The 17,799-nt window shown below is 48.1% G+C and overlaps 1 protein-coding gene across 3 annotated transcripts in view; it reads left to right on the top strand.

Annotated features, from left to right (window-relative positions):
- Positions 1–379: 379 nt before the first annotated feature.
- MYOM2 (myomesin 2) overlaps positions 380–17,799 on the top strand; it is a 93,948-nt gene continuing 76,528 nt past the window's right edge. Inside the window, exons 1-8 of one of the 3 annotated variants that reach the window (XM_070500139.1) lie at positions 497–592; positions 860–980; positions 5,372–5,518; positions 6,280–6,398; positions 7,622–7,777; positions 12,207–12,345; positions 12,483–12,640; positions 13,738–13,830. In XM_070500139.1, the coding sequence (XP_070356240.1) occupies positions 5,462–5,518; positions 6,280–6,398; positions 7,622–7,777; positions 12,207–12,345; positions 12,483–12,640; positions 13,738–13,830 (722 nt within the window). In that variant the 5' untranslated portion in view covers positions 497–592; positions 860–980; positions 5,372–5,461. Of the gene's footprint in view, positions 593–859; positions 981–5,371; positions 5,519–6,279; positions 6,399–7,621; positions 7,778–12,206; positions 12,346–12,482; positions 12,641–13,737; positions 13,831–17,799 lie in introns of all 3 variants that reach the window. The other 2 variants (XM_070500138.1, XM_014838822.3) reach the window with 2 other exon arrangements.

The following is a 17,799-nucleotide window of genomic DNA, read 5'->3' as shown; positions in this document are numbered from 1 at the left end:
ACAGAGGCCACCTTCCCTACCCCTACTGCCAGCAGCCCTCTTGGGGTTGGGCGCCCCAGACGATGAAAGGTGAAATGCATATTGAAATTCAAGGAGTTATTAAGGACTCATGTGGAAGTATCAGTTTATGTGCCAGGGAAGCTGTAGCTCCAAAGGATTGAAAATGAGTCTGAGAATTTATGTTTAAAAGTTAAAAGGAGTGGGAGGAGAGCCAGGCGGGGCTGGAATGTCAGTGCCCTGCCCTCTTTCTCTGGCTCCATAGTTGAATTGTCTCCCGGTTTCCTGGGGAGAGAGAAGTGCACTTTGTGACTCAGGGTGGACGCTGTTCACTTTTCACTGTTGATTTTTTTCCGACTTGAAGAAGGCTCTTCCTCCTGCTGAGATCAGGTTGATGATTTATGATGCAGGTATCAATCTGGGGAGAGGCGGTCCCATGTGTCTATATATAGCATCTCCTCGGGCCATAAATGGGAGGGAGGGAGAGGCTTTTGGAGGGAGAAGTCAGCTCCGCTTTCCTCAGCTGGAGCCTGGAAGCTCCGGGAGCTGAGCTGGGCAGAGCTCTCTCCTCTTTGCCATTCTTCCTCCCTTCTGGGTAAGTTTCTTCTTCTTCTACCCTTTTCTAGTTTGAGGCTTGGGAGAAAGGAATAATAACTTGTGCAAAAGCTGTGTGCACTCAGATTTCCTAAATGGACCTATTTCAGGGTAAAGAAATGTGAACCAGTTCACTCTAGTCTATGCGAATAATAATAATAGCAGAAAATTAGGTCTGAAGTCTGTATTTCTTTGCCTAGATTTTAACGTTTTCTTTGTTTCCCATAGTCATGATCTTTATTGTTACCATACTCTAACATCCCTTCAGAGTGTACGTTGCATCTTCAACCCGACTTTTGCAACGCTTCCTTAAGATCCCCAATCATTGATTGATGTCTGCAGTTTTCACGACCGTCTCGGAAATGTGAGCAGAGTGCAGGTTTGAAGAGGTGTGAAATAAGAGGGGATATTTTCTTAAGAAAAAAAGAAACAAGGGTCATTTAGCTTGGACCTAGACTCGATTATCTGGGAGACAGGAGAGAAAATGCCTCTTGTGAGTATTTCCAAGTTTTCACGTCAAAAGGACAGTTTCTCACAGTTGTTTTCTGCCTTGTGCTTTGTGCTGTGATAGGATCCTGCAGGATTTTTGTAGAGCCTGTGCTCTCTCCAGGCATGTTCTCGGAACCCTGCCTGCCAAAAAAGATAGTGCAGTGGGATGCCTGCCCTCAGAAGGCCAGGGAGGGGCAGCGAGGAAGGAAAGTGGGGGTCACCGTGGTTGGAAATGCTCAGCCTTCCCTCTGTCCCGGTTTCACAGTCCTTTCTTCCTGAGCAGAAGTGAAACAGGCGTCAAAGAGCGAGTGGGACAAAGACAGTTTAAGGGGGTTTCGTAATAAACTGAGTCTGGGCTGTATTTGCAGGAAATTTGCTTGAAACTGACAGTGAACTGGGACCTCAATCTACACGCCGAGTCTTTACAAAAACAAGGAGAATCTGTGGGCAACTGTAACTTTTAAAACTGCTGATTTGCTTTCAATTCTCTCGGTTTGTGAGAAATATGGCAACTACCTGGGTGGCTGGGAAGGTCTCTTGTCCAGGAAGCTGCACATTATCTCCTTTCTGCATCGAATTTGATCCTGCTCAAGCATTCGGGCAGAATGAATCAGGCCTCTTGAAAGCCAAAGAAACTTGCAGCTCAAGGAGAGCAAACTAGTTGAAGAAACTTCGTGTCATAGTTTTCAAAGGTGACTTGAGAAACACTTGAGAATTTAGCTGCCAGAAACTAGACATCAAACCATATTGGATTTATCATTGAGGCTGATTTTAAGAATCATTTTGTGCACAGCTGTCTTTACTTTTGGTGCTCGGTAGTGTGGAAAAACCTTTGGAGGGAAAAGTTGCCAAAGTGAATGAGCTCAGATGAAACCTGTCTTGGGTACCCAGGGCTCAGTTAGCGGGAGGATAGCCCAACGGTAGGTGCCAACTATCCTTTTTGTGACTCTAGAAAAGCTTTCATTTGGTTTATTCCCTGACTTTGACGTTGTTAGCTGCACAAACGACCATTTCTTTTGCTAAGTGGAAGTCAATGCATCATAGTTGAAATGTTTTCACAAATTAAAAGCCTTCTTGGGAACGTCAAAGATGGGTTCCAAATATTCTTCACGGTAAGGGATTAGGACTAAGCGTGTCACAGACGCACGGTCCCCTGAACTTGAGGACAGGCTCACGTTTCATTTTGGTGTCATAATTCCCAAACGTGTCAGGAGCGTTCCGTGAGCGGCGGGGGAGTGGTGGTGGAAAGTGGGCTGGTGCAGAGTCAGAAGTCCAGGATGGAACGTTGGCTCTGCCACAGACGAACCAGTGACCTGGGCAAGTTATTTTCACCATCTGAACCTCAGCTTTCTCACAGGCAAGGCTGAGATTCAAACCAGGACAGAACGAGATCACACAGGTCTAGCTGTGTGCATTCAGTCACAACTTGTTGAAAAATACGTAACTGGTGTGTTTAGAATACCTTCTAATCTACATCTTCCATATTTGAGGACGATCAGCGCTAACAGTGGAGCATTGCCTCCGATATTTTTTAAGCCTTGTCATAGATTCACGTGCAGCTAGAACTTGAGGGTATATTAGCTCCCACCCACTTCAGCCCCCTCACTTCTCAGTGAAGCAACTGGAGCCCCAGGAGTTGGATGGGTCACCTGGTCACTGCTGGAACCCAGGACTCTCCACGCCTCTTTACACCAGGGGACTCCCATCAAAAACTGCGCCAGAGGAAAGGCTATTTTCACAGGGTTTTGGGGTTGTTAGCGAGGGGAGGATAATTAACATGCATCAGAGACAGTTTTCTTAGAAACGAGAGTGGCTTTCTATGGAGAAAGTGAAGGGAAATCTGGCTGCCCATCAGCCCGGTTACTTCCTTCTCTATCGTGTCATCTGAGGACAGCGAGTTTGGTCAGGTCCTCCCTGTGGCTCCTCATCATCGCCTTGTGACCCAAGGCCATGGCTACGGAGCATGTGCTGAGCCTGTAAGGGACTCTCTTCCAAGAGATCTCATCACTCCAGTCTGGAGGTAGACAGGGACACTGGGAAGTTTTGAAGTAAGAGGCCCACCGAGGAGTGGAGAGATAGGAGCAGAGCACAAATTACGTGGCCCGAGAGTGGCTTGAGGCTGCGTGGTGGTCCTGCCAGTGTGTCTGGGTTGGGCGTGAGCCCGATGAAGTCAGCACAGGCAGGTGGAGTTGAGGACGCATTGGCACAGAAGTGAGCTTGCTGCCATCCCTGGAGCAAGAACTCTGAGATGTCCCTACCCTTGAGATGCAGCAGTTCCGCGATTCAGGCTTGGCTGGCACAAATGCGTGGGGGAGGAAGAACAGGTAGACGCGAGGATAACTGCATTTGCAGAGCCTTTGAAACCTCCTGATTTCGATGTCTGTCAGCACGATGTTTCATTAAGTGAGTAGAGAATAAACATGGGAATAGAGGCAGTAGAGTTTTCTGTTACTACCCTGGTCAAAGTTGTCTTGTGGGAAACAGCTACGGTTAATTCTACGAATCAGAGCAAGGAACACAGGCACCATGTACACTTGGTGCCACATCACTCATCATTACAAAGTGTGCGCTCCTCTTGCAAGAAGTGTTGAGGATGTCCAGGCCACACGGCCATATGTCAAGTTAAGCCAGTGATATATTGAGCGCTGACGGTGCATGGAGCATTGGACAGGACATTGCAAACTAGTGAAAGGAGAGCTGGTCATTGGCTATGAGCGATGCTGACCTTTCCCAGCCATTTCACATTCAAAGCAAGAGCATGGATCCCACCAAGTGTCGATGGTTCTCTTTAGAGGGTGCTAGCTGTCGCAGTTTATGTGTTTCAAGATAGCTTAACCTCTCCTATCACCTACACCATTTTTGAACTCTTCCGTTTGCCGAGAAATACAAAGTTTAGCCTGACATAAATATACGTAAATTTCGTGATGGGCTGTGACCACCTGGCATCATGGCACCAGCGAGGATTCTTCTTGGTTTCTGCTGTAGGAGAATTTTCCTCCATTAGTGCAAGTGTGATTGGAAAAGAAATCTCAGAGAGGAGACTGGCTCAAAGTGGTGAAACATGTGCCCCAACACTGGTCTGACTTAAGTCAGTGAGCTTTCCCCAGCACACGGATGGACTCCGAAGACAGTAGACGGAATGTATGTAATGACGGGCAGATGAAGGCACTGGAAAATCCCACTAAGATACAGCTGAGGATATTTCAAATATTGCAGTGGCAAATGAATTTGTTTAGAGACCTTTTCCTACCTACAGAATTCAACTTAGCAACAAACAACAGTGGCTACTAATTTTGGTTGTTTGTGATGCTAGACCAAGCACAGTGCCAAGCATTACATAGATTCAGTATGGAACATCAGAGTTAGAGAAAGGAGAAGTTAGCCCAAGGCCACATCAAAGTGTTGGAGTCAGAATTCGATCTTAGGTCTATCAGGCATGAGTGCACTTGACCTTGACATTTCAATACCTCTTTCAAAGCTGGGGTGGGATGGAGGGGGCGGGTTTTTATTATGTTTCATTAGATGCAACATTCTATTATATATTTATAATCAAGTTTATGCAAAACACATGCTGGACCCTCAATGGATATGTGATGGTTGGTGGATAGTTGATTTTTAAGAGGAAACTTGAAGCAAAGTGTAAAAGGCCCAGAAATAGAAGTCCAACGACCGTGGATGGGCTAGCCCTTTCAATATGTTTTTGGGGAAATCTCTCTCCTCTCTGGTCATCATGTCCATCCCTCCTCCCCCTCCCCCCGCCCTGTAGAATAGGAGTTTGGATAATTCTTAAGGATCTTTTAAGCTCTGTAATTCTGTGATTCTAGGAAATTCACAGTCTAAAGAGAATTGGTCATGAGGAGTATGCTTGGAACAAATTGTGTACTTTGGTAGGTTTTCTACCATATACCTGAAGATCTGAACAGTGTGCAGAGTGAAGGTGAAGACTATTTCATCTTAGAGCAGGACGTGGGCATTTTCTGCTCCTGGCCTCCTTTCCCCTGGTCCTTTGTGTGAGTGGCGTCCCCTGGGCTGTGCCATGGGGTCTTGCCTAAGAGTTCCATCTTTAAATCAAGCAGATTATTCTAATTTAAACAGAAAAGACAAAAATGGAGCTCAAGTTTGGAGGAGTTCTTTTGCCTCTTTATCTGGGAAATTAATAATAACAGAGATTTAGGAATACTGTCTACATGATTTTTAGAGATAGTCAAAGTCAGTTGACAGTTAATTTATTTTGGGTGAACATATGCAACCAACGGCTGTGTCTAAATCCTGCACTCCTTCAAATTCCCAGATCCCATGCCCCAGGATGGATCTCTGCTATTTCTTGGTGTGGGAGAGTTTGACCAAAACATGCTCACTTTCCCACGTCCCCTAAGCTTTCATGCTGGGCTCCGTCCCCACTCTCTGCCCATCCCAGCCAAGCAAGTCTACAGTTGAGGTATGATTTTAGAGGAATGAACCTGGGAGGCGTCCTGGAGTCTGCTCCTTTTTTTCAAGACCCCCCTTTGAGTAGTGAAGACCCCAGCTCTGAGGCCCCCATTGAAAGCCTCCATATGTGATCACAGGCTTTCTAGAGCCATTTCTCCATGTGCCTTGCCCTGTGTCCTGAGACCCTGCCTTTTCCTGCCTCACCTGTCATGGATGCCCTTCCTCCCTCCCCCATCCTGCCTGTCAGTTCACCCATCCATCAAGGTCCTTCTCAAATGTCACCTACTTCAGGGGGCCTCTCTGGCTGCCCTCTCTCCTGCTCCCTGTGCTCCCTTCTCACTTCCCAGAGCATTCTGTACCGCTCTCTGCTCTTATCGTCTCTTGTCTTGTATCTAAGTATTTGTTTATTTCTCTAATCTGTGTTTTAATTATTTTTATCCCTGTCACTCACATTGCTTTGAATAAACTACTCTATATATATTTGTTGAGTTTACAATTAAATGAAATCTATAGCCCAATCTCCTAATTTTTATGGAAGCAAACAAATGAAATCAGGTAACTTAACAGGCATCCAGCCTCCTAGTCCAAGAGGATTTCCACTTACATAATCCTTCTTTCATTCTCCTCTTCCCCCTGAATGGGTATTATTAATCAGAGTTGATTTTCCCCTTTGGAACAAGTCAGCATAGTGTAGAAATTAGTGTAGAGATTGCAGACGCCTGACTACATTTGAGAAGGACCTCATTGCTGCTTGTTACTCTTTATTCGCAGACACACACAAAGATGTCGCTTGTGGCCGTGCCCTTCTACCAAAAGAGACACAAACACTTTGACCAGTCGTATCGTAACACTCAAACAAGGTACCTTCTGGATGAATATGCAGCGAAAAAGTAAGTTGGAATTCGGTGAGCAGACTGGTAGAGCCTTGATTATGGGTGCCTGCCTGATGTTCAAAGGCTGGAATCTCTACCCAGGTCCCTGAAATATGGAGAGGAGCTGGTTTGGGGAGGGCCAGGGATGGCAATGGTCCCTGTTGCTCATGTCTGGTGCCAGAGAGGGGACATACACAATGCCTGGCTGCACAGCAAACTGTGTGTGGAGCATTGCATGGCATGCTGCTGTCTCTGTAGGTCCTGGTAGACTGGCTCTGAGCCCCCGGGTTAGATCATGACGGCAGAGACTTTTCAGTAAGTGCTCATTGGCTGTACTCTTTCTCTATCACCCAGAACTGGAATCTAAGAAGTCACAGAAAGGAAGGGCCGTGAGGAGGACAGCAGTGGAGAAGAAATTGGTGGGAGAGAAGTGACTCGGTGGCCAAGTAGAGATCAGATGGAGCCGATATCAATAATAATTTTGTTACTTTAATAATAAGCGTAGCCAAAGTGAATTTATTCACTGCCTGGGAGGCTGGTGTCAAGTCACCAGTTCTTCTGCAGAGTTTTCCAGTACAGTGTCCTGAGGGACCGGTGACAGTGCAGCTGCAGCTTTAATGGGCCGATGAGAAGGTTGTGCTGAAGGAGAGGCATGTCACCAGCACCCTATATTTAGAAACGCCTATGGCCCTTGACTTAGTTGCCATCCCTGTAACAAACAAAGCCAAACAGTCACAGCCCCTCCCGGCAGCCTCAGGGAGCATCAGATCCCTCAAGATATATATAATCATGGCCTTGGGCCAAGGGCTTGGAAGGCACCGGCTGGCACTGAAGGGAATGGCAGGGGCGGTAGAGGAGCTCAGGCTATGAAAGCTCCCTGAAGACGGGCCTGTGCAGACAGGGTAGAGGGGACCCACAGGGGTGTGGGTTTGTGTGGGTGCCTGAGTGCATGCACTGTGCATGAGTGTGCACACGGGCAATCACATGAGCACATGCGTATGTTTATGCATGTGCACACATGTGTTTGCATGCTTTTATGTGCAGGCAAGCTTGTACATACATGTTGCTGCATGTGTGTGCAGGCACATATTCATGTGTGTACGCTTGCGCTTGTGTGTGCATGTGTGTGTGCATGCATGTTTCAGGGATGGTTCCTGGTGTATAGAAAGAGAGTGATGTTGTTGTTTGTGACACATTGTTATTCTTGTCTAACACACTAATTTGTCCCAACGTTCGTCAAGGCGTGCTTCTACCCGGTCGTCTTCCCAGAAGTCTTTTACTCAGGAGTCGTCTTCTGAGAGAGCGTCCAGCCAGACATCGCTGGGAAGGACAACCTGCAGGCTCTGCGCAAAGAGGCTGAACGCCGAGTCGGAAGAGGAGCATGAACGGAAGAGGAGGTGAGCCTGTGGCCTCTCTCAGGCCACCCGCCAAGTCAGAGGGAGCTGCCTAGGGTCACAGCACTGCCACGCATTCTGGGCGGGACACCCAGGAAAGGCGCCTTGCAGGTCAGGGAAACAGGATTGAGGGTGTTTGCTGGGAGGGAACTTGAGAGAGCCCAGCAGGGGAGACGTAATAAAAGCGATACGCCACGTTTTTTGATCGCATGCTTATTCTTCACCATCGTTGTCTCGATTAATCCCAACAAGGAAACTGGGATGAATTTTCCCCTTTGTTGTGCAGATGAGAACAGTGCAGTCCAGAGAACTCGCTTCCACGTCCGGGGCCCTGCGCCTCACGCCTGTGGCAGCTGGAATTTGCCCTCGGGTCTCTATCGCGCTCCCACACGAAACTCGCTCCCTGTGCGTAGGGCCCAGGATGGTCCCATTCGAGACCTAAGCGTTCGAAGTTGATTTTGAATTTCACTGACAACCTCTTCAGCTGTTAAAGCACAGTGGTGAGGGTTGTAGACTCAAGCAGGGCGTCTTCCAAAGGGGCCAGCCTTCCCACCAGCTGTCCGCGTGGAGAGCAAGTCGCCAGGGGCTCCCTGGACAGTCAGAGTCCACATGTCAGTGGACTCAGCTCATGTCACAGGAATGAGGTGGATTAATAGGAACGTCAGTCTTGAAATTATTTCCATATCACAGGGAACAGATGTGATCTTGCTTTGATCTTTCAAGAACGAAATAGTTAAACGTCTTGTAAGTGCTTCATTTTATACCTGCTCTATTTTTTCCCTGACCTCTCCCTCCTACTTATTTCTAGAAAGTTCTCTCTTATCTGTAAACACTTAAAGTTGCACTGTGACCAAGGAATCCGTTTAATGAAAACAATGTGTAGCTGAAAAGACGAACCCTTATTTTTTAAAATTTGAATTATCTTTTAGATGCCTTATGGGAATTTTGCCACGTAAATTAATTATATGGTAAAACGAAGACTTTACAACAAAAGGTCCTTTTGTAAAAAGATCACTTTAAAATGTGTACATTTAAAAATCTGGGTTTTTATGTATTGGATAATTTATAAAAGATCCCTGCTTATATTTAAGTTTTTGGCATGGAGAATGAGAGGACTTCAGTTTTATCATATATTTTTTCAGTTATGCCTTGGAGTGACCTTGAACATATTGCACAAACTTCCCATTCCTCGATTTCCCCAGGGATGAAATGGGGGCACGTAAACTTCTATTAATTTGAGCAGTCAGGGGGTGGGTTACTGTAATTCATGTGGTTTCAGCAAAAATGCCTTCTGTGACAGTGCTGGCTGTTGGAAATCTTGCTAGAACACACAAGGCTACTCTCTTGCAATAGCAGATCTGGCCCACAGAATGCGTGGTGATTGCTGATGACTGATTGTCATCTTCCCGTGTCTCTCAGGCTCACGTAAGTGCAACAGGCATAGGAGAGGGCTTCTGCCAACTCTGTGCTGAGCCCACTACTCACGTTTTGGGGTTATGTGTTTTTTAGTAACCTCACAATATTTTGTTCTCAAAACCCATGTGCATATCTTCCATGTGAAAGATCTTTTCGAAATTAGTTCATTCCTCCTTTGAAAGTAAATCTAAGTAATTGGGGATTTCGGTGAGTGGGCCAGAGTTATTGAAATTTTACTACAATTCCTGCTCTGTTCCTGCCGTGTGGGCGGCCGGGGAGGAAAGAAAATGAGCACCGTGGTGTAGGGTGGAGTTAAATGAGTTCTAGTGCTTATTACGGTAAGTCACCACTCTTGCTAGCCTTAAGCGTTATTGAAAGCTCTTGTGTATTCTTCATCTTCCGTGGCAGATGTTGGTTTAACATACCGGACAGGTGGGTCCTTTGTGAAAGATGAAGTTGTGGGGTGATCAATTTGAGTTAGTGCTTGTGTCTTCATGTAAAGTAAATACCAAAGAGTCCTCGGCGTTCTTCAAGGATCTTGACATGTTGTTCTGGAAGATACAGCGGATCAGAAATGTCCCTCTGATGCCTTTACTTCTGTCTTTGTGAGACATGGGCCTCCGTGATCATGCAGGCTGTCCCAGGGGCTTGTCATTAGCGTAAATGCATGATGGACGACAGAATTCTGCACAGGAGGCTGGCATCAGTTACCTCATCACACACCAGCAGAAATATTTTCTCAACGTCCTGAATTACAGTATTTGAGGTTGGGTAAGGAGAAGAAGTTCTAGTTCAAATATTTATTCCAAATTATAAAATGTTAGGGGAAGATGGTGCTATTGACTTAAGAATAAGTCTGAGGCTCTCGTAAGTCCAACACATGGAAGTTTTTAGCAACTTCAAGGTAGGTCTTCTGATCCTTTAAGCTTATCATGACAATTTGTGTCATGAATAGCGACTTACCTTTTCTGTAATTTAGTGCGATTCATGACAAATACGAAGGCTCATTTCCTGTGCGCCTTGTTGGGCAATGCGTTCACTTGTTTCTTCTTCAGGACTCTTATGCACCTGGCACCTGTATGTGACGGGAGCCAAGCAGTTGGGATGTGGGTGGTATGACCTGTGTCATCTGAAACGCTCACGTGTCCTTCAAAACTTAAAGACTCGCCCTCCTGCTTTATGCTCCGCGAGCAGGGAGGAGAACGAGCTGTTGTGTAAGAGAATGCTAGGGCTCCCATGTGGGCGTGGGCCCAAGGAGAAGTTCTCCGAGGGGTGACCTCTGCTGCAAACCACAGGATAGGCAGGAGTTAGCCACCTTAGGAGCTGGGAGAAACCCCACCCTGTGAGGAGAGGGTGTGCGCAGAGGCCTGAGGCTTGAAGAGACTGTCTCCCGAAACAGCAGTGAGATAGCCAGCGCACCCGGTTCCGGGAGCCGACACGGGAGGTGAGAGGTGGGGCTGTGAGGGGGTCAGAAGGGAAGAGGCGACTCGATACTCACGTCTTGGTTTAGTGTTTATAGTTCCTCACTCCAGGTCTCTGTAGGAAGAAGCTGCAGAATTTTCTGAAATTCTGTATTCCATCTCAAACTTCCTGAATGCCCGACCCCAGGTCTTGGTTTTGTACACTGTGCGACCAATCGTTGGGGTGTTGTGGGGTTGCAGAAATGGTTCTGGACAGGGGGCCTGCAACCCAGGTTCCAGGTCAGGCTCCATCGCCCACTTGAAGGATGATCTCAGACTGTTCCCTCCACATCTGGGGCAGGCCCCATGCGTAAGGTCACTCTTGGCTCTGATGTGACATCCTGCTTTTACCAGATGAGGGCGACCTAGACCCATGCCTCTTCCGTCTGCACACTTCGTGCTGCAGGTGACGTCTTGCTCAGCTGTTCTCCATGGCGCTCTCCCTTCCCAGGCAGCACCGTGGACAGCCAGCCACCTGCTTGGTGGGACCTCGGGAATGTGAGGATGAGGGGGGGAGGTGAGGCTGGGAAGTTATGATGTGGGACTGGAAGAGCCAGCTTGGAATGTGGGAGCACCACTGGGCCTGGCCATATTGGAGGGATGTGTAATTTTGGGGCCTCACAAAGATGGCACTCAGGCCAGAAGAAATGTGCGCCCCATTGCTCTGCATCTGCAGATCGAAGAAGCTGAATTGTTTCTTTCATCCTGTTTATCATCCTAGAATACAGACTTCTCTGTATCTGTTGATTTAAAAGGCTTTAATTCCATCTTAAATTCACTCAGAAATGGCAGCCTCCCCCGGAAAACAAACGGTTTTTGTATGCTGCTGTGCGGAAGAAAACTCGCCCGCGAGGCGCTCAGCCTTTCCTAGACTGTCGTGTCGGATGGGAAGTGGCTGGAAACAACCTCCAGCATAGCTCACCCAACTTCTGAGGCCCAGACCCCCGAGGGCAGCCAGACTCCTTGCCTGAAAAGTGGGGAGACCGAGTCTTGAAACGGTGAAGAGACCTGCTCGCTGTGGCACGTCTCTGTTGAGCACCTGCTGCGTGCGAGCTGTCCACGTATGAGATGAGTAAACGAGTCCTGTTTCTAAGGAATTTCAGACTCATTTCCTGCCTCTGTGTCCAGCCCCTACTACTTGTCATCATGACCCACCACAGGCAGGGGCACTTCTCACACTTACTATGGCCAGAAACGAATCAAGTGTTCACAGGGGCCTCTCAGAGCCCTTCTCCATAGCTTCCCCATCTCCTAACAATTTTAGTCGTGCAATCCTCTGGGTAAAAGGAAAGCCGGAGCATAGATCTCCTGTGTTTGTTTTATTCGGAATGGGTGTGCCTGCCCTTCTTCACATCTTCTCTATGTGTGGCATTAACACAATTGCCAAAATGCACTCTTGAAAGACAGATAAAAATAAACAGAAATTGCATTTCTCCTATTTTCTTGCGCCCCACTTAAGAAAATCCTGGGAGGGAGCGCGTCTGGTCTTTCCAGGCTTCTGTGACTGCGCGCCCTTCCCGGGGCATCAGAGAATCACACCTCTCTTCGCCCTGCAGGTACCAGTCTCTGGAGGCGTCCTACGGCGAGGCCAAGCGAGAGCGCTTCCTCAGGGAGCTGGCGGAGCTGGAGGAGAACGTGCACCTGGCGCGCTCGCACGCGCAGAGCAAGCTGGACAGATACGCCATCCAGCAGATGGTATGGGGCCTCGGGGCTCCCTGGGAGGCGTGGGTCCTGAGGCGGTTTGTCAGCACCATGTTCGCACAGCCTGATGGCAGACAGCCTGGCTTGCCCTCTCTGACACGCGCTGACCCGTCCTTGCTTCCCGGGGACAGGTGGAGGACAAGCTGGCCTGGGAAAGGCCCACGTTTGAGGAGCGGATGAGCAGAGCCCCCGAGATCCTGGTGCGCCTGAGGTCCCACACCGTCTGGGAGAGGATGAATGTGAAGCTGTGCTTCACCGTGCAAGGGTTTCCCACCCCCGTGGTGCAGTGGTGAGTGCTGCTCCTTCCCGGGGCTGCGTTTTCTTTTAAGGAGCCGGCGAGGCTTGGCTCACGTGGATGGATGACCAGGACCCGCGTGGAGGAAATGCATGCCACACAGCCCGTTCCTTAGACCACGTACTTGAAACTAAATGGGAAACACGCTTACAAAACTCATGGAGAGTCATGGTAAATACGACGCAGGCATTTCATTTTAGTGAAAATCACTCCACTGATTGTCCAGAGGACTTTTATTTAAAAGTGGGTTCCGTGAAATGATCTCTGTTTACCTGTGCAGCTCTGCTTTTAACTATTGGAAGCCTCCTAAGTGGAGGATCCAGACCCCAAGGCTTTGGAGCCGCAGAACGTAGTTCATAGACCCTCGTGACGTCCAAGAGTTAAATAAGCCCACGGACCCGTTGTGTCGACACCTGTTGCATACGTGTGCTCATTTGTTTCACGACTTTCTGGAAGTGATCGTACAGACCCCAAAGTTTGTAGCTGCTACAAAAACCGTAAATGTTTTGCTTGTATCCCGGATTGGGGCTCTTGGCAACGGGTCTGAAAAATAGCGTCTGGATCTATGGTTGTTCACGAGGCTGCTGGAGAGGCTGGGACCCATCTCCCATTGATCTTGAAGGGACCGGGTCCTGCTGTCCTGGGTGGGACACTGAGGCCGCCTTCCTCCAGTTGGGGTCCAGTGCGGTTGATCTGCTGGAACTCTCCTCGCTCGCCCCAGCTACACCACGGCCTAGAGAGGCTGCTTGGGGACCTAACCAACATTGGTTACATTTTTTTCTTATGGAATGACACACCCTGAATTCCCAACACAGTTCAAGGAGGCTTTTGGCACACACTCTGCCATAGGTCGAGGGTTGCCCAGATAGTCTGAATTCTGCAAGAGCTGCTGTCCCCTTAAACAGACAAATGTGGGCTCTAGCTGTACCCTGACCCCCTGCCTCTCCACCCTACCCCTTCCTTCCCATGATGCTGAGAAGTGAAGCTTGCAGAAGCAGAGCAACACCATGCTAGAAGGCAACAAAGACGACCGAGACACAACGAAACAACCCCGTCTGCCTTTACACTGAAATAATGTTTCTCTCGTTTAGGTATAAAGATGGTATTTTGATCTGCCAAGCAGAAGAGCCTGGAAAGTACCGAATCGAGAGCAAGTACGGCGTGCACACGCTGGAGATCAATAGGTGAGGCCTTGGCGGGTAGGGCCACATGCTCCCAACACCTGCCTCAGATAAGTGATGGTTCACACAAAAAAAGAGAAATCAGATTTAAAAACAAGGTCACATCACGCCACAGCTGCGTGCATTCCGTGTGACTTTATGGGTGTTTCTGAGTCAATTTAATTGGTGTTAGAAGCTTCCCTTCCTTCAGTGTCAGGCCAGAGGGATGCAAATGAAGCCGCTGGTCCAGGGTCCTGTTCTGGGAACCAAGAGAATAAATGGTTTAAGGAAATGTCATGGGGTCTGGGTGCCGGGGCTACGGAGACCCGCGGGTGGTGGTCACCCCTGTTTGCAGTGGGGCTGCATCTTGTTCCAGGCTTCAGTGACAGTCCCCAACCTCAGACACTTCAAGGAAATGTAATCTTCATTATTTTTTTCACAACAAATTGAAAGAATGTGGAAAATACAGATTAGTCAAAGGAAATAAAAACCAGCATATTTCCCACACCCAGTGTCAGGATTTTGGTGTATGAAGCGGCTCTGCTTTTTCCTTACACAACAAACACACACCTGTAAACACACACACACACTTTGATGTTTTTATAAAAGCGAGATTTTGCTGTTCACGTTGTTTTCTGTACACACAGTTTTTATTTTTTATAGAAAAATCATAACATTATGCAGTCCTCCTTTTTTCGTGAATAGTTTATCATGACACTTTCCCACACTCAGCTGTTGATTTCTCTGGTAAACGTGACTGCGTAATGTACTGTAATCAAGAACACGCACGCTTGTCTAGGAACCTGAGACCTGGATTCAGATCCCCAATGTACCATCTACGCTGTGACTTCAGATAAGTCATGAGCTCCTCCTGAATGTAATACTCTTGTCTGAAAGTAATTATCAAGAGACAGATGATAAAAAAGTCAGCTTCAGGGCCAGCCCCATGGCCGAGCGGTTAAGTTCGCATGCTCCACTTTGGCAGTCCTGTGTTTCTCGAGTTCAGATCCTGGGTGCCAATGGTAATGCTCATCACGCCGTGCTGAGGTGGTGTCCCATGTACCACAACCAGAGGCACTCACAACTAGAATATACATCTATGTACTGGGGGGCTTTGGGGAGAAGAAGAAGAAGGAAAAAAAGAAGATTGGCAACAGTTGTTAGCTCAGGTATCAATCTTAAAAAAAAAAAGTCATCTTCTCTGTTTGCCTAATAGAGTTATTGTGAGAATCAGATAAGAACACAACGGGCTCTATTTATACATATTATGTAAATATATGGTAATTGTGTGTGTGTAGTAAGTTATATCAAATCCTTTCCAGGAAAAGATGGAGGATACTGGTATAAATAATGTAAAAAATCAGGAAATCATTCGAATATGTGATTTTTCTTTTTTTGGTGAGGAAGACTGGCCCTGAGCTAACATCCGTTGCCAATCCTCCTCTTTTTGCTTGAGGAAGATTATTGCTGAGGTAACATCTCTGCCCATCTTTCTCTATTTTATATGTGGGACACTCGCCATAGCTTGGCTTGATGAGCAGTGTATATGTCCGCGCCTGGGATCCAAACCCACGAACCCCGGGCCACTGAAGTGGAGCGTGCGAACTCAATCACTATACCACTCGGCCAGCCCCTGAATGTGTGATTTTGTTTATTCCTAGACTATGAAACATGACTGCATCATAATGAGGCTCAGTTTAGACTTCTCAGCGGGAGCCCAGTCTTGGGCCTTGCCCTCCCGGCGCCCCTGGCCTGCACTCCCAGGACGGTGTCGTGTGGAGGTGCCCATCCCTCGGCCTGGTGCAGCAGGGCCTGGCCACCTGTGCCGGCTCCTGAATGTCTCCTCCTCGTGCAGCCTTCTAGAAGCCTCCGTGAGGCCTGGAAGGTTCCCCACTGCCAGAACCATGATTCCACCTGCAGATTAATTAGGACGGGGTGTTAAAAGGTTACAGTTAAGATTAATATTTGGGATGAGTCATTACCTTGTTTCTCTAAGAAAATTTGAGGCTCTTAGGAAGGTCAGAGGCCCTGGCCTCCTGGCCGTATGGCGCTGTTTATTGAACACCAAATCCAGGTCCCCAACTTGGAGGTCTTACTTCTAGCATGAGGAGGCAGACCATAAGCATAATAAAAAAGGCAGTTATACAGCAAATCCGAGCGCTGGGTACAGGGCGGACCTGTGGCCTTCCCGGCGGTTGTGGTGTTAAGTGCGGTGGTGGGGCAGGCCTTCCTGGAGAAGACATCTCAGGAGCCGGGCTTGCAGGAGATCAAGGAGTGGGCCAGAGAGACGTGGGGTGGAGGCTCCGGGAAGGCACTGCCAGGCCCCTCGGCTGGGGAGTTGGCGGGAGTCGCCGGACAGGAGGTCGGAGCTGTAGCCGGAGCCAGACAGATCACATCAGATCACACATAGATTCTCCTCGAGGACCCTGGCTTTCCCTCAGGGTCTGAGGGAAGACTTAGAGGAGAGAAGCGAAGAGCTGACTCACGTTTCAGAAGGGTCACTCCGGCTATGAATAGAGGGTGGGGCACACTGTCGGCAAACTTTGCCGAAATTCAGGGAAGATGGTGGGGCCTGGACCAAGGTGGGCGCCGTGGGCTGGTGAGAAGGACGTGGACGCTGCACGGATTGTGAAGGTATAGCCAACAGGATTCGCTGATGGATTGGATGTGGGGTGTCAGCGGAAAAAGAGCGTCAAGAGCAGTTCTGAAATCTGGGGCCCGCGCATCCGCGGGGGCGAGGCTCGGCTGGGACGAGGAAGGCTGAGGGTCTGGGCACGAGCTCACGTGGAGGGCCGGGTCTCCTCGCTCCCTGAGCTGGAATCCCCAGACCCCTGGCTGAGTTTTTCGGAGAGCAGTTTTTTCTCCTTTGATTTCCAAAATGTGTGGAAACTCTCACAGACAATCAGCCAAGCTGTCTGGGAGGAGAACTTCGCCCTCCTTCATTGTCAGCCAGGTTGGCTCTCTCACCTGGCCCTGTGACTGCTGAGGGTGAGGCGGCTCAGTCTGGGTTAGCAACTGGCTTTTCCCCAGTTATATTTTAATAATTGCTTTAGAAAGAAAAGCCATTTCTCTCTCTCAAGCATGAAAAAGTCCTCTTCTCACCGGTGTTGGCAACTTCTAAATTTATATTGGAAACCATAGCGGCTTTGCGCCAAGCGAATAATAAATCAGCGGAGGCCCCAGGATGCCGAGAGGGCTCCATTCAGGAGCACGAGGTCTCTTACAAGTACTTGGATTTTCCATAAGTATGCAAATATTCGAGGAATTCAGGAAAAGGAAATTCCCCCGGGGCCAACCTTTATCTCAATATTCTTATCTGCGCGGGGACATTTTTAACAGATGAAATATGACTATTCTTCAGAAAAGGAGCAACGGGGAAACCCGCAAATTACAGCTCATCTCAGCTGTTCATACCGAACTGCTGAGATATCATCATCTGATCTGTGGCCGATTTAAGTGGTGTGGAATGTGCTGGCTCCCCACTCGCGACCGGCTCAGGAATGAGCTTTTCCTTCTGTTACAAGAGTGACATTTACTCCTATGACTATTCTTTGGCTGCTGTCACCAGATTCTTGAAGTGCCGAAAAGGAAGCTTACTGCCCTTCAGTCCTGTTTGAATTTAAACTGTAATTGACACTATTTTATACGATCAGAAGATTTTCTCTTGGGACCCGTAATGTGAGTTCTGTTTCTTCACAGAATTTTAACGTTGTTCTCACCTTTTTATATAAGTGTTTGAACAAGCTATCTTGTATTTTGTTCGTAACACCTCTGCTCCCCTCTAGGCTCTAGGACTCACTTCTTCTTGCATTTTATTTTTAGACCTTGATATTCAAATTCTAATTTGAGTTAAATTTTAAATCCAACGTCAACACCACTCAGTTGGCGGACACGGGCCAGGAGAAATTCACGCGCCGCTTAAACATTTGTCCGCCCATCGTTAAAATAGATAGAATATTATTAGTCTCTCCATGGGGCTGTTTTGGGGGCACT

This window comes from Equus asinus, chromosome 27 (genome assembly GCF_041296235.1).
Source record: "Equus asinus isolate D_3611 breed Donkey chromosome 27, EquAss-T2T_v2, whole genome shotgun sequence".
Classification (NCBI taxonomy): domain Eukaryota; kingdom Metazoa; phylum Chordata; class Mammalia; order Perissodactyla; family Equidae; genus Equus; species Equus asinus.
The sequence above is the reverse complement of the archived record's forward strand: the minus strand, read 5'-3'. Positions and strand labels throughout refer to the sequence as shown.